The sequence below is a fragment of the Arachis hypogaea genome, chromosome 6 (assembly GCF_003086295.3).
Source record: "Arachis hypogaea cultivar Tifrunner chromosome 6, arahy.Tifrunner.gnm2.J5K5, whole genome shotgun sequence".
Classification (NCBI taxonomy): Eukaryota; Viridiplantae; Streptophyta; class Magnoliopsida; order Fabales; family Fabaceae; genus Arachis; species Arachis hypogaea.
Window position 1 is genome coordinate 111,389,643 of NC_092041.1, and position 21,106 is coordinate 111,410,748.

The 21,106-nt window shown below is 32.7% G+C and overlaps 1 protein-coding gene and 1 pseudogene across 1 annotated transcript; both read left to right on the top strand.

Annotated features, from left to right (window-relative positions):
* The first annotated feature begins 1,286 nt into the window (after positions 1 to 1,286).
* Positions 1,287 to 5,305, top strand: LOC112755706 (EIN3-binding F-box protein 1). The gene is made up of 2 exons (XM_025803970.3): positions 1,287 to 2,026; positions 2,666 to 5,305. The coding sequence occupies exons 1-2, from the start codon at positions 2,002 to 2,004 to the stop codon at positions 4,585 to 4,587; spliced, it is 1,947 nt and encodes a 648-aa protein (XP_025659755.1). The 5' UTR covers positions 1,287 to 2,001; the 3' UTR covers positions 4,588 to 5,305.
* Positions 5,306 to 15,321: 10,016 nt separating this feature from the next.
* Positions 15,322 to 16,477, top strand: LOC112757811 (pentatricopeptide repeat-containing protein At1g07590, mitochondrial-like; annotated as a pseudogene).
* The last annotated feature ends 4,629 nt before the right edge of the window (positions 16,478 to 21,106 follow it).

The window sequence follows — 21,106 nt, forward strand, 5'->3', positions numbered from 1 at the left end:
AAAAATATTCATAATTAAAAATCTAACTAGACTTTTTATCGTATGTATTTTGAAAAAAAATAGTCTGTAAATTTTAATGTTTTTGATATAAAAATGACCTAATTATAAAATTAAAAGCAGTATAGAGATTCAATTAAAAGAAAAAAATATAAAAATTTAATTAAAAATTTAGTGAAACTATAAAGACTGACCAGATAATTAAACTTTATTTTTATACAAAAATAAAAATATATACAAATATTTAAAAAAATGACGTAAATAAAATAAGACAACTTATTTTTTTTCCTTCTTCTTCCTAGAAGATGTGTGTAGTCTTCATGAGCGTTACAGCAAATCAAATTGGCAATTAGCAATTCAAAACAAGGAAAGAGTGTTTTGCTCAAGTGGCTTGAATTTGTTTGGTCAAGTTGTTGTAAAATTAATAAATTATTAATACTTATACTTTTATGCATTCCTTGCATTTGAATAGTTTGTACTTTGTATTGGGTTGGGCTTGTCGCTTTGTCTTGTGATAACGCATAAAAGTAGTTAGCTGCTTCCCAAGTTGGGTATATAAAATAATATTGTGGATCATATTGAAAGTGAAATTAAGGTGTTGATTCATTGCAGGTTCATGAACATCTTCCATGCTTTTCAAATCATTTGAATAACGCAATTTCCATCATTATCACCATAATTATACTCCCATTTTAAAAGTTGCAACTAGTGAGTCAATTTTGTCCCACTAACAAAAAATAAATAAATAAATAACAGTCAATGTTTTTACATAACAAATTAATAAAAGATGAATACCTTCTGTAATATGTTTTTTGTTGGATGTTTATTAAAATTAAATATTTTTTAAAAATTTGGTCTAAAATTAAAAATACTAAAATGCATGCTTACCGTTAAAAGACCATACACAAAGCTTAAATATTCTAAAAGAATTAGTAAAAAGGGGTAAACATTGTAGCTGAATAAATATCCTTGGTCAAAAATACAGTGAAGTACAGTGTCCTTTTTTCTTCAATTACCCCAACAAGTCCCAACCTCTTGTGTTTCCCCATTTATCACTAGTCTCCTCTTTTCTTACACACAAGAAAATTGTTATGTTATGCTATTATGAGGATTGTACTATAATAATAATAATAATAATAATAATAATGTAAGTTTATTCAAAAAATTAAATAATTTATTTAAAAAATTGGAATTGGAAGTAAACTGTATACTAAATAATAACAATAAAAAAAGTTATTTGACACCATGTAAATAAAAATATAAAAAAATTCAAATCATAATTACTCATTATTCATAAACTGAGATGATGATATGTATTCTCTATATTCTTCTATCCTAATCCACTCCATTCTCTCATCTTCCACAGAAACGTTCAAAGTCCAAACATGCTTATCTTTTTAACATGACCTGTGCCCAAACCACTAAACATATCATTTTCTTACAAGAAACATTGATAATAATATATTAAAAAATATTATTATTTATTTGAAAAAAAAAATCATTGTGGTTTCTGGTTTGTGGTATTCATGGTAGGAAGAAGAATAATGAATAATTAGTAATAACAATAAGAAAACCCCACTTTCTATGCACACATACATTGCATGTGCCAACAAAACACAAACCCCCCAATTCAATGCATTGGTCTTTTCTAATTCTATGAATCTCTCTCTCTCTCTCTCTCTCTCAACTTGTTGTAAATAAAAACCTTCCCTTTCTCAAACCAACCGTTATTTTTTCCTCCATTCACACAATTTCCATCTCTTCTTCCTTCTCTCTCTTTTTTCCCTATGTTTTAGGGTTTCAACATTCTACAATCAAAAATCAATCTTCTCTACCCTAAATTCATCTCATGCTTTATTGCTCTCAAGAATCAAACACAGCCAAAACTGAAGTCACCGCCTTGTTCTTCTTCGTGTTCTTCTTCGTCTTTTTTGCTCTCTTTGGAGGGTTCTTTTGTGGAGAACGGTGCGGATCTGACCTCTCACGGTTTTTTGAGCTGTGCCAATGTCTAAAGTCTTCGGCTTTTCCGGTGAGTTAATCGATTCATGGCTTTGTTTCTTGTATTTTGTGGTTAGAATTGAGAAACTTCAGTGTTTGATAATTTGTTGTTTTTATAAGTAAAAGATGAAACTTTATCATGTGTTTGCTTTGAATATCTTAATTTGTGTTTTGTGATGGTTCATCATGTTGTTAACTGTTAAGTTACAAAAGTTTCCGATTTTGAAGCTGTGTAATCAAATTGCATGTATACGCTGAGGAAGATGATATAGTTTTTATACGTAGGTACTTTTTTCTCCGTGTTTGATAGAATGGATAGGTATCTAGTGGTTCTGATAAAGATATGAACAGCTAATGGAGATATAGATAGGGTGTTTTGTCCTTGATTTATGTCATGTATTGTTTTTCCAAGATGGCTGAGCCATGAGTATTTTATCTGTGTATCTATGTGTTATTAATCTCGTTGAAACTTGAAAGTGGATCTGAACCTGTTGTTGATTTCTAAGGTTGAGTTTTCAAGCAAATATGGTTCTTTTGTTGTAAGGTCAAATATTTCTTCAAATGGATATGTAGTTCTTGTTGTTCCTTTCAGTGGTTAAATCTTCATGTTTTGCTACGTATATATGAATGATCTCTGTGTTTCTGATTTTGTTCCTGGTTTGGTTTTCAGGAGTTGATAATTTTTGCCCTGGTGGGTCAATATATGCCTGTGGCAACCCCAAGGAAGCAAGTTTATTCCTTCCTCTTGGTCCACAAGTTGATGTTTACTTTCCACCTCGGAAGAGATCGCGGATCAGTGCTCCGTTTGTTTTCAATGGAGAATGGCTTGAACAGAAACAGAAGACATCTATTGAATCATTACCAGATGAGTGCCTCTTTGAGATCCTTAGGCGGTTGCCTGCAGGACAAGATAGGAGCGCCTGTGCTTGCGTTTCCAAGCGCTGGCTTATGTGTCTAAGCAACATTTGCAAGAGCGAAATTTGCTGCAACAAAAGTGCTGCACCAGAGAGCAGCCTTAGTGTAAAAGAGGGGGGTGATGAGGAATTTGGTGGCGAGGGATACCTCTCCCGGAGCTTGGAAGGAAAGAAGGCAACAGATATTAGACTTGCAGCAATTGCAGTTGGAACTGCATCTCGAGGAGGATTGGGGAAGCTTTCGATCCGTGGAAGCAATTCAGACCGTGTGGTGACTAATCTTGGTCTCAAAGCAGTTGGTCATGGATGCCCTTCTTTGAAGTCTCTTTCTCTCTGGAATGTTGCTACAATTGATGATGAAGGCTTAATTGAGATTGCAAATGGATGTCAACAGCTGGAGAAGCTTGACCTTTGCAAGTGCCCAGCAATAACGGACAAGGGTTTGATTGCAGTTGTGAAGAAATGCCCAAATCTGACAGAGTTATCATTGGAATCTTGTCCTAACATTGGTAATGAATGTCTAAGTGCTATTGGGAAAAGCTGCTCCAATCTGAAGTCCATAGCCATCAAGGACTGCAGTAGTGTTGGTGATCAGGGAATTGCTTGCTTGTTTTCTTCGACAACTTTGCTTCTGTCGAAGGTGAAACTACAAGCACTGACTATTTCCGATCTATCGCTTGCTGTTATTGGACATTATGGAAAGGCAGTTACGGATCTTGTCCTCAATTCCCTCCCAAATGTCAGCGAGAGGGGTTTCTGGGTTATGGGCAATGGTAATGGATTGCAGAAGCTGAAGTCACTTACAGTTGGGCCCTGCCTAGGACTAACAGATGTTGGTCTTGAAGCCGTGGGGAAGGGTTGCCCAAATCTGAAAGCCATCCACCTTCGCAAGTCTACACTTTTGTCAGACAATGGGTTGGTATCATTTGTGAAGGCCACTTCATCTCTAGAGAGCCTACAATTGGAAGAGTGCCACAGAATTTCCCAATTGGGTTTTCTTGGTGTTCTTTTTAACTGTGGTGCCATATTGAAGGCAATTTCTTTGACTAGCTGCTTTGGGTTCAAGGATCTGAATATGGTATTGCCCCCATCATCCCCTTGTGAATCTCTTCGGTCCTTATCAATCCTTAACTGCCCTGGTTTTGGTAATGCTACCCTCTCTGTCCTGGGAAAGCAGTGTCCTCAGCTTCAACATGTTGAACTGAGTGGACTTGATGGTGTGAGAGATGCCGGGCTTCTCTCATTGCTTGAGAGCAACGAAGGTGGTCTGGTCAAAGTTAATCTCAGTGATTGCGTAAATCTGACTGACAAAGCTGTTTCATCCTTGGTCAATCTGCATGGTTGGACTCTTGAGGTTCTAAACCTTGATGGTTGTAAGAATGTCAGTGATGCTAGCATGGTGGCAATTGCTGAAAATTGCCCATTGCTATGTGACCTTGATGTTTCCAAGTGCGCGATCACTGATACTGGGATTGCAGCCCTGGCGGAAGCGAAGCAGTTCAATCTGCAGATTCTTTCTTTGTCAGGTTGCAGTTTGGTTTCAGATAGGAGCTTGCCATCTTTGAAAAAATTAGGCAGCACCCTTCTGGGACTAAACATCCAGCACTGCAACTCAATAAGCAGCAGCACAGTCGACATGCTTGTTGAACAACTCTGGAGGTGTGACATCCTCTCATGAGCAAGAACAACTAATCTCCCTCCCGCAAGTTAGCCCAGGATCGGAACAACCTCAACGCTAGTTGGACAGTTATGATTAGTATTGCACAGTAGTTTTTGGGTCCATTAACTTTTGGGTCTTGATCATCATCCAGCGACTCGGGTTCACTTTTTTTCGGGGCTTGCAGCCATTTCACCACAATTTTTTGCAGGTTTCCTTTGAAATGGTAACCTGTTCTAAGGTTTTTTGGCGTCCCATTCATGGGATTGCCACCTTAATGGCTGCATTATCTCTGAGAACATAGTTACCTGGTTCTGGATTTAGGAATCTTTCTTCACCATGTCTATGGTTTTTCAGCTACTTTTACCAGAGTCTTTTCAATGTTGTTTTACCAAATATGCCACAATGTTTGGGTCTCCCTTTTACTCAAAGGGCACAATAGGTTCCACTTTGTGTTGTTTTTAGGTTGCTTGCAGTTGTTGAGTTCAGAGTTAATGATGCCTTGTCCTTATAGTGGCTTTGGCCATGGCAGCAGGTTATACAGTTCTGCCATGACAACTTCTTCTCTCTCCTTTGGGAAGTTGGTTGTTTTTTATATTCCAAGGTCCTAGTTTTCTCAAGGCTTCATTTTTTTTATGGACTTGTAACTGCAACTTCTATACAATGTAATGTTCATATGTGCCCTTTGTGCTGTAATGCTATGGAAAGTTATGAATAAAATTTGTAGTTTGGTTCCAAATGCAAATGTGTTAAGGTATGCGTGTATATACTTTGATTATGGTTTTCACTAGTATGTTATAAATCATCAATTTTTCTCACAGTATGCTGATAAATTATGCTTCAATCCTTTGTAGAGACATTATTCTTTCCGTTTACCATGTCGTTTCCACTATTACAACATTAATTAGAGTTTTGATACAAATGTTTATTAAGAGTGATCACAAATTATCTTTATTCATCATTAACGTATCTGATTATTTTAATGTATTTCATGAAGTCAAAAAGTTTATTGTTTGAAATCATGTAGACGAGAGTTTCTCATTTTTAGTTGTGATGGGAATATCACTTTCAATTTGCATAGCTATTTGAATCATCATGCCATAATTGGTTATAGTCTCCTCACAAGTCTATGTCTTTTTAAGTTTATGTCTTTTTGACAATTAAATTTAATTAAATTGGTTTAAGTCTAACAAAAATTAGTTTCATTAGTAAAAATATGTTTGTATTCTGTATTTATTTATTTATTTTTTTTTTGCGTTTTGAATTGTGCAAAATTTTATCAGATAAATAGCATTTAAATTTTGTATTTAGGATATAAAAATTTTTTATTTTGACATTGAAATTTTTTAAGCATGATGTATTTTTTTCGTCGTTAAACCAATTGTGTGATATTTAACGAAGAAGAAGAAGATGATGATGATGATGAAAGAACAAGAGAAAAAAAGGAAAAGAATAAATCAAATTAGAAAAGAAGGAGGAGGAGGAGGTGGTGGTAGTGACAATGACAACAATAACAAAAGAGAAAGAAGCGCCTTCGAAGAAGATGAAGAAAATCACGCGTACAGTAAATACTGCGTGATGTGAAAAAAGGTTACAACTTGGTTAGACTTGATTAGATAATTCATTTAGTTATAGAGTTTTTCGAATTAATTAACAACCTAACATTGCTACTAAATATTATGTTTGAAATATTCGTTATTTTTTAATTAAAATTCTCAAGTTACTTTTTATTTTTACTAAAATAAACTAAAATTTTAGAATAAATGGTCAAACTAGTCTTCGAAAGATCACTCATTCTTTAAATTAGTCTTCAGAATTTTTTTTAATCAAATTCGTCCTTTAAAATTTTAAGTTAGTTATTTTAGTCTTTCCATTGCTAACGGCGTTAAAATTTGTTGATTAACACGTTTAGTGACACCACAACACATATCTAGTAGTACTAATTGGCGGCTAACATGATAATTTTATGAATTTAAATCAATTCAACCCCAAATCGAGAGATTTCAATGCCCTAAGTTCTCTCCTACTCTCTAAGGCGCGGGGATCTGACTGTGAAAAATTTTTTCCGTAGAGATGGGGACCGGGTACGAAATTCCCATGAGGCAAGCGCAGGGACCGGACGGGATCTCCGTTTCTGTTAATTTTCGAAATTCATAAATTTATTTAATTGTCTTTAATAATTTATTTCTCATATTTTTTTAGTCATTTCACATGCCATATATGTAGAGAGAGAAACCTTAAATTTTCAATTCTCATTTGCATAATCCTTCTTCCATTTTGATATCCCTAGTATTGTCCATATTCCATCCAACCTATCTACAGCTATTCCCTTGCCACTCTCCCTTCTCACCGTATTATCATCCCTCATCGTGCTGTCAACCCTCACCGTGCCGTTTTCTCTGTTTGCGGTGTTCTTTCTCCTCTTTAATAGTGCATCCGTTCTCCTCTCTGCCATTCCGTCGTCGTGTCCATTCTCCTCTCCATTGTTGCGTCCCCATCTCGTTTCCTGCTCTGTGCGCTACCTCGCTGTCGCATCTTCTTACTGCGTCAGTTCGAATGAAGTCGTCGTCTACAAATTAATATTTTTATATAAAATGGATACTTGCAGCTCTACTCTTATAAAAATTAATAATTAGTCAGAATTATCACAGAAATAAAAAAATGGAGCCCCATAAGAAATGAAATCCCACGAAAAATGGGGATGAGAGCAATATTTCCCATGGTAAAGACCAGAGGCGGAGATGGAGAGTAAATTTAGGGGCAGGGACGGGGAGCATGGAGGCATTTTACGCCCCTATCCTACCCCATTGTCATCCCTTCAGTTAGATTTTGATTTGATTTAATTTCATAAATTTATTATGATAATAGCCAATTAAGATTCCTATGCGTGTGTTGTAATATTACTTAATGTGCCACAAATTTTGGCACCGTCAACAAAAAAAAGAATAAAAAATCTAACATAATTAATTTAAAATTTTTTAAGGACAAATTTGATTAAAAAAATATTTTAGAGACTAATTTAAAGAACGAATAATCTTTTAAGAATAAATTTAACTATTTATTCAAACTTTTATTATAATAAGATAACTACAAGTAGATAAAATCATTTTGACGAACAAATTCATAAACAATCCTTCATTTAAGAATTTTAGTAGTATTAAACTATTAATTTAAGGACTTGGCTAAAATATAACCCTAAGAGTATTGGTTAAGAGAATAAAATAAAAAATAAATAAATATTTTTTAACGAATTAGATGAATACAAAATTTTGAAAAATAATATTTATATTATCAATTATGTTAGATATATACTAAAATCAATTATTAAAATTAGTTATATATCAAAATAGAATACACATTAAAATATAAAATATATATCTATATGTATTTATATATAAATATATGATAGTTGATTTTAGTGTGTGAATAATATTTTTATTATATTACATATTTTATAAAATCCTTTAACTTGTAATAGTCTGAATAAGTATCCGTTAACAAAACTCTTGATTTTAATGATTAAAATAGCAGATATTATGAAATCTAGCCATTCACATTTTGTTGTTTTTGTGGTGGGGAAATGAATCTGTGGTCTGGTTTACAAATCGTCCAGGTTGCATTTAATGTGCAAAACACGGAACTTTAAGAAGCTTTTGGAATCTGTTACTTACATAATCTTAGGTTGGTGGAACAACAATTATTGACAGAAGAAGGAAAAAAAAATGTATGGCACATGGAACTTCACATGCATTGTCATGCTTCAAGGTTCATGCACAAGCTCCATATTACTTAAGCATATATGAACCCTCTTTTATTTTTTGGCCCCACAAAATAAATCATTAATAATTGATTCTGCGAAAGACATGTCCCATTTTCCTCCACTAATAAACTAATTTGACATTTTTTTTAAATATGATTGAACTATTATTATTTGAATTTTATTATTAAAAATTCGATTAATCTTATTTTATCATTGTAGGTTCATGAAAAAATAGAAGCCTTCTAATATTTTTTTAGAATTTAAATTCGAGATTTCTTATCAAGAAGCTAAAATAATTATCAAATTGAATAAGTAATTTGATATCGAATTTATAAATAGACATATCATAGTAATTAACGGAATTATAAGTAGCACTATTAAATTTTACATGATAAATTGATGGAAGGATATAATTTGTCTACTATTTTTTATTATGGAGGACTAAATTGATATTTTTTTCAAAAATTAATTAGTCTGAGATTAAAATCTTTAACGACCTAATTGTCAATATTTTTTATAGTTGTAGATTTATGAAAAAACAGAAGTCTTTTAGTAAAATTATCTTTTTATTTTTAGAATTTAAATTCAAGATTTGAGTGAATACTCCACCCGACCCCTAACAATTACCTCGAAAGGATAATGAGGTTCCTAAGAAAAAAAAAAACACCAAATCTGATCCCTAAACTTTTTTTTGGGACTGATTAATCCCTGTGCAAAAAAGAAACAACATTAACTTTTTTTGGCACAGGAGTCTCGTTATCCTTTCGAGGTAATTATTAGAGACATGATTGAATTTTTTTTTTGGCCTCGTTGTCTTTCGAAATAATTGTTAGGTGCTGTTTTGGTTTTTCTCGCAAGATTTTTTATCAAGAAACTAATATAATTATCAAATTGAATAAGTGATATCGGATTCTCTAAGCATAAAATCTAGTATTCTATTAATAAAATCAATAATGTTATTGATATGCCAAATATGATTAATACATGACAGAGCTTGATTTCAGACAAGAAATGTCAATTTGGTGTTTGATTAGAGAAGTATTTATGATTTTATTCAATAACTCGATTGATAAGATGAGGTTTTGTGGCAAATCTGGAGTGGTTAATTAAGAAGGGTATCCAATAAAGTGAAGGTTTCTTTTCTTTCTTAACTACTACTAATCATTCATGAAACTGCTATTTTAGTTTTTAAAAATTTCAGTTTTAGATAAAATAATATTCTCTAAAAACAATAATGACATTATAATCTCAAAAATTAATTTTATTTAACAACTAGTATCAGGTAAGAAAATAATACTCTAAACAAAATCGATTTTCAATATCAAAATTTGCAACCATACTTAGAAATGATATATTTTTACCTTTTAAATTTGGTAGTTTTACCATAACTGATTTTTATATTTGATAAATAATTTATATATTTAATTGGAATTTTTGTAGAAAAATTTCAATAACTATTTCAAAGGTGCATGAAAAAAGAGCAAAATTTATTGAGAGCTCTTTTTTCGTTTGCCCAAGATACTAATGCTTAAACCTTAAACTTATATAGTTATATATTGATATTATCTTTTGAATTTATTTTTGTCATTGACATAAATTTTTCAATACTATTTTAATAATTTTAATATATATTTTTTTCAAATTGTAACTTTATCGAAAACTATACTCTTATCATTTCTAAAATAATTAAGATGTGAGTTTAGCTATATGTGTTTCTTGCACATGCTATAATTATTAACTAAAGTATTCTTTTAGAAATAAATGTACGAAGTTTAAATTTTTAATTTATTTTTATATATTTATTAAAATAAGTAATTTAAAAGTTTTTTTATAAATAATAATCTTAAAAGTTTTGTTAATTTGTATTCTAAGAACAGAAGTTAAAAACACTAAAAAATATATTTTATAAAAATTATTAAAAAACTAAATCTTTGTATATTTTTAATAAATTAAATACATAAAAAAATTTAAAATTTTTTTTATTATTATATATTTAAAATATATTTTTAAGGCATAAGTTAGTTAAATCCTAATTTTAATAGGGCTTTTTAAGATTAGATTAGATAAACCTATAAGATAAGATTTGTATTATGTAAGAGTGGGATGGATTTGTACCGGATTAAGAGAATTTGGTGATGAAATTAAGAAGGCAGCAGCAGCTTCTACGCAAATTACTTGGAAAGTTAGATTCAATGCATTGTGTTGGTGTGTTTCTAAACAAGGACATTTGTTGAAAATGACATGAGAAAAGCGTAGTAGGAGAGAGGGTAAATGTGAGCCACCACAAAAAAAATAAAAGGTAACCAAAGTCAACGAAAATTTATGTCGTTAGAGAATTTTAGTTATCATATTAGATATTAGATAATAGTATTTCGTATGTGATTAAAATTAGCGTTAAATATGATTTTGATTTTTAAAATAAGGGTTAAAAGTTTTTTTTTTGTTTTCGACCTTTTTTTTGCTATAAAATGGTCTCAAAAATTTCAGTTTATTTTAAAATCGTCATTTTTATCAAATTTTTTATTTTTATTACTATTTCACCCCTAAATAAAAAAATGGGATAAGTATTATTTTGGTCCCTAATGTTGAGGATCAGAATCGAAATCGTCCCCAACGTAATTTTGGGTTTAGAATCATCTTTAACGTTTTTTTTCATATTAAAATCGTTCTTTTAACACTTTTTGGACAAAAATACCCTCCACTACCATTCATTATACCACTTCATAACTTCTTCAAAGTTAGAATTTGAACACAACCAGAACCTGAAGCCACTTTGTGAAGAAGAACTTCTCCATCATGTCCACCATGATATGAATTAGAATAACAGAAGCCCATTTAATTACCCAAAAAAAATGAAATCAATTTAATTGGAATCACTTGGATGCCAGGCACCAAGAACAGAACTCAATTTAAAATGAATGACCTGGTAAATACCTTCTAACTTGTGCTCTTTCCTTGTTAGTAGGGTGAGCACGGGTAGCGGGTACCCGATTATCCGTTTGAATTCGAACCGAACCAATTAAATTGGTTCTGAAATCAATGGGTAATCGGGTCCAACCCGAACCAAATCGATGGCTTTTGTTAGTGATTGGTTCGGGTATCGGTTTTGGAGGTGCGGAACCCGAACCAACCCGCGAATCCGATCATATATTAATTAAATAAAAAAATATATATGGCTTTTCTATTAGACAATGATTATTCATTATTAATATGTTTGGATTTTAATGAGTTTAGTTTTTAATGTATTTGGTGTTTAACATGTTTGGATTATTTCTATTGATGTTACATATTTATTGTACTTGTTGAATTTTTAAGATAAAAATTTGTTTTTTTTTATGAATTTCAAAATCATCGGGTACCCAATTACCCGAACCGAACCAATCCGTTCTTAATCGGTTTGGTTTGGTTCGGGTATATGTACAAAAAAATACAAATCCGAACCAAACCGAACCAATTATATTTTGATCGGTTCAGTTCTAACTTTACCATAAATCCGAACCAAACCGACCCGTGCTCACCCCTAATAGCCATGGATGCACCCAAGTGTGGATAGGAATGGTCTCTCGATGTAATTTCCAAGTATTTGCAAACAATTTTGGCAAGATTATGTTGTCCAATATGGTAGTGAGGACTGAAGGAGGAAGCAACTTCTCCCACAAATCAACAAATCGTAGCATTGGCTCAGGATCCCGTGCTCAGATCATAAACCTTGAAAATGTTCCTTGATTTTATTTCTGATTAAAAGCAAGAAAGCAGAAACAGAAGCAGCAGAAGCAAAAAGCAAGAAGCAGAAGCAAGAAAGCAAGAAGCAGAAGCAAGAAGCAAAATCAAGAAAACAAGAAAGTAGAAGCAAGATGCAGAAGTAGAAAACGAGGCGGCGAGGGGGCGAGGTGCAGATGAAGCGGCGACGCGGCGAGGTGCAGCAGCGAGATCAGCGGCGGCAGTGGCTCGCGTCTCCTCTCTCCTTCGCGATTCCCAACGGCGACGGCTACGACGGCGGCTCCAGGCTTCGCCGCCGCCGTCCCCTCCCCCCTCCCCCTCTCCCCTTCCCCCACCCCATTGCCCGCGTCCTTTCCCTTCTCTCCCCCTTCCACACACGCGTTCTTTTATTTTTTTTTAATTTTATAATTTTTTATTAAAATAGTGGTAGTTTAGGAATAAAATTAAAAATTTTATTAAAAATGACGATTTTAATACAAAAAAAATGTTAAGGATTATTTTAAACCCAAAATTACGTTGGGAACGGTTTCGATTCTGACCTTCAACGTTAGGGACCAAAACAATACTTATCCCTAAAAAAATTATAAAATAAAATTTAAAAAAACAAAAGAAAGAAAGGAAACCGGGGGAAGGGAGGGGAAGAAAAAGAAGGGGGGAAGAATGAGAGGGGGTGGAAAAGGTAGCGCCGCCACTTGTGAAGGAGAGAAAGAGAATTGGGGGCGGGGGAGGGGGGAGAAAGAGAGTGGGGGTGGAAAAGGTATCCGCCGCCGCTTGTGATAGAGAGTGGGGAATCTCCACGTCGCCGCTGTCGCCACCACCGCATCGCCGTTCTCGTCGCAATTCGCGGCATCACCACCACTACCGCAGCCCTTTTCACGCGATCCACCACCACCACCGCATCTCTCCTCCCCTCGTGATTTACAGTTCACCACCGCAGCATTTTTTTCTTGAGTAAATACATTTTTTGGCCCTGTCCTTTTTCAAAATTAACAAGTCGCCCCTTAACGTTTAAAAAATGACAAATCGGCCCCTGTCTATTTCTTCCGCTAGACACATCAACCCCTATCTATTGGCCACAAAAGGGTCTCTAATGGAAGAAATAGATAGGGGGCGATTTGTCATTTTTTAAATATTAGGGGGCGGCTTGTCAATTTTCAAAAGGGACAGGGGTCGAAAAAGATATTTACTCTTTTTTCTTTAATTTTTCTGGTTTTGCTTTTGTTGTTGCTTTGATTCCATTATCCATTGTTGTTGTTGGTGTTGTTCTTCTAGTTGTTGTTGTTTCACTATTTCTGCATTCTGCTTTTGTTTCTGCATTTTGGGGAAGAAGGGGGAAGGACATTTTTGTCCGAAGGACGATTTTAAAACAAACTGAAATCTTTGTGACTATTTTGTAGCGAAAAAAAGGTTGGGAACGAAAAAAATTTCAACTCCTACCTTAGGGACCAAATCGTACTTAACCCTTAAAATTATTTACCATATCATTATTTCAACTAGTAGATTAAATATTTCAACAGCTAACAATTTTTAAGAATTAAACTTTTTATAAAAGCATATAAAGTAATTTTTTAATATATTTATTAAAATTAATAATAACAAAACTTTATTAATAATAATTAACATGTGTTCTTAAAATATATATTAACTATTATTGTTGTTGGTGTGACATTGATTGAGATTTGTGAAAAATAAATTAAGTGAAAAATGGTTAAGATGAAAGATTTGGAGTAAATAAATTTGTGAGGAAAATACTTCTATTAATAACAAATAAACAATACAAGAACTAATGATAAAAAATAGAAGTGGAGAATAAGTGTTGAGACCTCACTAATGTCACAAAAAGATGAATGAGCTTTTTTTTAAGTGGACAGTGGTTGATTAATTACTGTCGGGTGTTCCGGAATACCAATTTTGCTTGTGAAATTGATGAATAAAATGAAGAACAATGAAAGAAATTTGAAGAGAGAAAAAGATGAATTTTTGAGCTTATAAATTTCAGGAAAAAAAAAAAGTCTTTTAAAAAGGTGATTTGTAATCTTTATATAATATAAAACTATTTTAAAAAAAGAGTCTATTATCCAATAGTTATAATGTAATATTTGGCCTATTCTTTTTACTTCAAAACTTATTACTAAATAAGATAGTTGATTAAAAAATATTTTTAGATGTTCTGTCATTTCAAATCTTTTTAACTATAAATAAAAGAAATTAATTTTCACAAATTAGACTAAAATTGTGCTAGATGTTTATAATGAGGTATATGAATAAATGGAGTGTTCATAAGCACGGTAAAATTCACCATCCTTATTTATACTACTCATCATTTCCCAATTATTTTTTTATTTATTATTTTAGGTCTAGTTACCATTGTTTATTTATTGAAATTAAGCGATGAAGTTTCAAATCTTCTATCGGTTTTATGTCAATGTATGCATCTTTTTTTTGTCCCATTGATATTCCGTGCAATCTAACATTTCATGGAACAACTCATATATTATTGATCAAAAACCAAATTTATTCTTATATTTAAAAAAGAGAAAAAAAATAGAAATAGAAACAAGCACTACTTTTTTTTTTTGTCTTTGGTTGATTAAATATTGGATGACAATGGATTAGATGAAGAATTTGTATGCTGAATTTTTTTTTGGGTAAATACTCTTTCCGGTCTCTGAGCATTTTAAATTGGGACATGTCGCACCTTTATTATTCAGAAACTTCAACCAGGTCCTCAACCATCAACATTAGTGGACGTATCGATCCCTGTGACCGGTTGCCAACAGGTTGCCTGGATGACGTGTCAGGTGGAGGCTGAGTTGTCAAATGCAGGTGCCACGTGTCACTAGAAGTTGTTGCAGAGACTAAAAATCCCCTCCCTGCCCAAACTGTTCTCAGCTCCACCGGCAACACCCTCCACTCACCACCCCTCCCCAGCACTCCTCCACCACCGCCACCGCCACCACCACTACAACCGCCTCACAACCTTCGCAACTCATGCGAGTCCTCCACCTCTTCTTCTTCCTCCACAACCTCCCAAAGCTTCACCCAATGGAGGTTCTCTCTCCCGACAACACCTTCCACCACCACCACCACTACTCCTCCGCCACAACAACCACCACCAACGCCACCACCGCTTCTACTTCCCAACAATCTCGAAGAACTCTTTCACCTCTCCGAGCAATATAAATACCTATTTCATAACGTGCTGTTCATTTGTTCAATTCTGTTGGGCGAGGGAAGAAAAGAGAAACATGCTGCGACGCAGGTTTATTGAGGCAATGCGTCGAGCACCTTCTGCCCACCTCCGTTTCAGATTCCTTTGCATCCAATCACCGCGAGAATCCTCCGAAAGCGATTCTGAGAGCCCTCAGAACTCAGAGAGCTTGTCTAGAAGGATCGAGAAGCTTTGGAAAGGGGAGGTTGTTGGGTCTGCCTTCCGCACTTGGATGGGCGATGGATTCCCCGTTCACAGAGGCCATGTCTTCCACGCCATCAACCGTCTTCACAAGCTCAACATGAACAAACGCGCACTTGAGGTAACAACCAATCATTATTGCTTCCAAAAATATGATTTTTACTTCCAAAAACATTCCCTTAAGTTGAACTCATGTTACAATTATTGTAGGTGATGGAATGGGTGATCCGAGAGAGGCCCTGTAGGCCTAGGGAACTTGATTACTCTTATCTTGTGGAATTTACAATTAAGCTTCATGGGATTGAATATGGTGAGAAGCTCTTCCCTCGCATTCCAACCGAGTTTCAGAATGAGTTGCTATACAACAATCTGGTCATTGCAATGCTGGATAAAGGTGTCATAAAGCTTTCACTTGAGTACATGAAGAAAATGAGGGAGTTGGCTTATCCCATCTCACATTTGGTCTTCAACCGCCTCATAATCCTGCATTCCTCACCCTCCAGGAAGAAGTTGATTCCGAAATTGCTCACGCAGATAAGGTCACCCCCCACGTGTCCACCTACAATATTCTGATGAAAATAGAAGCCAATGAACATGATCTTGAAGCCTTGGTAAAGGTCTTTGCTCAGATGAAGAAGCCACAGGTTGAACCGAACGAGATATCTTACTGCATTTTAGCTATTGCTCATGCAGTGGCAAGGTTGTATACTGCAACTGAAGCATATGTTCAAACTGTGGAAAAGTCTATTACAGGAAACAATTGGTCAACATTCGATGTTCTACTTATATTGTATGGATATTTGGGGAGCCCAAAGGAGCTAGAAAGAGTTTGGGGAATCATTCAAGAACTCCCCTTGGTTAGATCGAAAAGTTATATGTTAGCTATTGAAGCATTTCGTAGAATCGAAAAGTTATATGTTTGCGAAGGTTGTGAGGCGGTTGTAGTGGTGGCGGCGGTGGCGGTGGTGGAGGAGTGCTGGGGAGGGGTGGTGAGTGGAGGGTGTTGCCGGTGGGGCTGAGAACAGTTTGGGCAGAGAGGGGGGTTTTTAGTCCCTGCAACAACTTCTAATGACACGTGGCACCTGCATTTGACAACTCAGCCTCCACCTGACACGTCATCCAGGCAACCTGTTGGCAACCGGTCACAGGGGTCGATACGTCCACTAATGTTGATGGTTGAGGACCTGGTTGAGGTTTCTGGATGATAAAGGTGCGACATGTCCTAATTTAAAATGCTCAGGGGCCGGAAAGGGTATTTACCCTTTTTTTTTTTATAAAAGTAATATGTAGGGTGTGCATGGGTCGGGTGAAACCGGGTTTGATGTGATCCAGACCCGGCCTGAAATATATACTGGGCCTATTTATTAGACCCGAATCCGACCCTAGACCCGATGAAACCTATACACTTTCGGGCCACGATTATACCTGGTAAAAACTGGGTGAAAATCGGGCCGTTAACACTACATTATCTTGATACCTTCTTATAAGCTAGCATGTGAAATATCCAAATTTCCAAGACTCCAACCATTATTTGACATGGTAAAATTCACTTAGAAAAATATAACAAGAACCAACTCTTGTCTAAAATTAAAGCATAACCATAATCAATACTAATATTGTCTAATAACACCAAATATTTAAATCAATATAAATAACACAATATTATATATTAGTCTAAAATCTTATGCATTTTAAACATAAAACATTAACTTATAGTCTTATAATAACTAATAACACAAAATATTAAGGATAGCCATAATCAATACTTAAATTCCACATAAGAATAGCCATCATCCATCACTAATAACACAAAATATTAATTGTGTATGATGATCGGGCCACCAGACCGACTTCGGGTGACCCAAGCCATAGCCCGGACCCGACCCGAAATAATGACCAGGTCTATTTTTGAGACACTTATCCGACCTTAGACCCGGTAAAATCATACCAAAATAGCCCCTAAAATGTTCGGGGCCGGGCCGAATCTTCGAGTCGGGTCGGATCATGCACACCCCTAATAATATGTAAATTGTAATTTATATAATTATGTGTATATTATTAAAAAGTGTTTGTGAGCTCGAATTCAGTTAGTTGTCTATTAGATAAAATTATTAATAAATCGAATTCAATTTTTTTTAGTCTAACTCTTATTCGACCCAATTTGATTTTTTTTTTTTTTTTTGTCAAGCTACATTAGGAGAGCCTCAAAGACCTCTCATTCGGAGAGTTGACAAATTTTTTTTAATAAAAGTAATATGTAAATTATAATTTATACAATGATGCGCATATTATTAAAAAGCGCTGGTGATTTTAAACCAACTCATAAATTTTAGAGAAAATGATAAAAAAGTCTCTGAACTTTTGCTTGGCGGACATTTTTGTTTTTAACTATTAAAAAATATTTTTAAGTCCCTGACCTTCACAAAATTTGGATGGATCAGTCTCTGACAGAGGCATTTGGACGGAGGGACTGATCCGTCCAAATTTTATGAAGGTCAGGAACTTAATAGTATTTTTCAATGGTTATGGACGAAAATATCCGCAGAATAAAAGGTTAGGGATTTATTTGTCATTTTCTCTAAATTTTAAGTGAGTTAGCCAATTGGACAAAATTATTAATAAGCCAAGTGGTAAACTGAATTCACTTTTTTTTAGCCTAACTCTTATTCGACCTAATTTGATTTTTTTTTTTTTTTTGAGAGGCTCAAAAGTTAAGACCTCTCATTTGGAGAAGGGGACATGTGTCATTTGAGCAGTTTATTGGCAATTTGATTCAATTTAGTTTTTGGACGTGGGCAATTTGATTAACTTTGTTTTTTGGTATTATATATTTTGATTCACTTTTAATATCAGCATTATCAATCTTCTTTTTGGTCAACGGACCTAGGATCCATCTTTCGTTTTTAATCAACGGACCTAGAATCCATCTTTATGAATGATTAATTAACCAATGGGCAATGGCCAATTGGCCATCCACTATTTGGGCTCTTGGAGAGTTATTTTATTAGGCCCAAATTTCTAAGGAATGACTTGATTCTTTTGCTATATTATAATGGACAGCTTGGATAATTGCTTTTTTTTTTTTTTTTTTTACCAAAAGATAGAAGATTCGAACCCGCAACCTCTTAATTGAGTAAGGAAAGACTATGCCATTTGAGCTATAACTCTTTGGTTACTCATTAGAGGATTTTGGTGTTGATGGATTTATTAAGTTGCTTTTTATTTTTATAAACTCTCGATGAGACGACATTTATTTTACAAGGTCATTGGAAAAGAAGACATGAAACTATATTTTGTGTGCTAATATTGTAATATAGAAATAGTGAATTACCAATTCGATTTTTGTCTATTTTTTTAAAATGATAATGCGATCTTTTAAAATAAAAATGTTTTACTTTGACTTTTATTTTCTATTTCTGTGACATAATATAGTCCCTGTAGGTATTTTTCTATTAAGTCCTACCGAAAAAACGATGACGTATTTGGTTACATACATGAGTTGTCACATCATATTTGTTAAGTTGGTCTTTATGTGTCAACGTGAATAATCAGAAATGAATAGAGATCTAACTGTTTCTAAATTTGAATTTATTAGAGATTTATCTATCTTTATTTTTTAAATAATATTTTTTTAATTATTTTTTATTCATTATATTAATATTTTTTTAATAAATTATTGAATATATAGTATAATAAGTACAAACTAATTAATAAAATTATTATAAACTAAATAAATAATTTTTAAATATAATTTATTATTAATAATAATAACCCTATGATATATTATTAGTATTATGATGTAGATAATTTTTACAAAAAATTAAAAATTAATAAACACATTATTTGATATATACTAAATTTTTCTTTTAGTAATAGCAAACTTAATTTTTATCTCTTTAAACTAAATTAACAATTTTATTTGATATCTTTGCACTAAAATATACTATCGGCAGACTACTAATATTAAATTAAATAAAATATAATATATATTATGGACACTATTTATAAACTCAACAAACTCAAAGTATCAATAATATTATTAATCTATTAATAATATATATTGTCCTAAAATTATAGATCGATAAAAATTTATCAATTTATAAAAATAATATAAATTAATTAAAATTTTACGTATATTAAAATTCAATTACTTGCATAGTATAACTAATAATTAAATTTATATATATATTTTACTAAAAATCATTATATATGACTATATATACAAGCAATTGAATTTTAATTTACGCAAAATTTTAATTAATCTACATTATTCTTATATTGATAAATTTTTATTGATTTGTAACCTTATGATAATATGTATTATTAATAAATTAATAATATTATTAATATTTTGAGTTTGTTGAATTTATAAATGGTTTCCATAATTTATACATATATTATGTTTTATTTCATTTCGTATTAGTAGGCTGCTGATAGTGTGTTTTAGTTCAAAGATATCAAATTGGATTATTAATATAGTTTAAAAAGATCAAAATTAAGTTTGTTATTACTCCAAAATAATTTACTATATATCAAATAATATGTTTATTAATTTCTATTTTATTGTAAAAATTATCTAAATTATAATACTAATAGTATATCATAGGATTATATTATTATTAATGTATTAACTGTATTTTAATGTTTATTATTTATATATTTAAAAATTATTTATTTAGTTTTATAATATACGATATTTTTAAATTTGAATAATTTACTAAATTAGTTTGTATTTAATATACCATATATTCAATAATTTATTTGAAAAAGAATATTAATATAATGAATAAAAAATAATTTAAAAAATATAATATTTAAAAAATAAGAACAAATAAACCCTTAATCAATTTGAATTTAGAGACAATTAGATCCCTTTTTATTTCTCATAGCTCAGCATGTAATCTGACATGTCATCGTTTTTGGTTAAGACTTAAAAGAGATTAAAAGACTCTGTGTCCTAATATATCAACGGACTGAACGGAGTATTGGAGTTTGTGGATTTGACTCCTCTAAAATACACAAAATGGCACTCTGTTTACAAACAATAGTTCATAAAATAGAAGTTATTAATTCTATGCTGCTTAACTCATCACCGCATTTTATGTAAGTTTAGAAAGTAAAACTCGAGGTTACTCAAATGTGCTTCTCTTACAATTTTAAGATTCAAATTACGAGCATAAGCATTTCAATAAAATGAGAATAGAGTGAAGGCTTAAAAACTCCACCATACCAACAAAACCCACAATCATCACAATCACAATTTGCAGAATTTGTAACAAGTAATTTAAGTTCATTTATAAAAATAGTTTAATTACACCACTAAAACTAGTAACAATAACCCTGGAAATCCATTCCAATTTTCATAGATAAACTATACGTTTACATATAAAGAAATTTGGTGGATATTCCTATCTTTACATGAAAATGGCATTGTAAATTATTAGATGGTTTAATATGTTTGACTGAATCATCTAACGGTTCACAATGTCATCTTTTTATGAAGACGATCATAGGAACATTTCCCTAAAAGTCCCCCCCCCCCCCCTTTTTTTTTCCCTTTTCTCCCACTTCACCCTCTAACCAAACACACCAAGTAACTAAGGGTAACAATTAGAGCTGAAAATCGATCTAGTCTTACCTAATAGTGC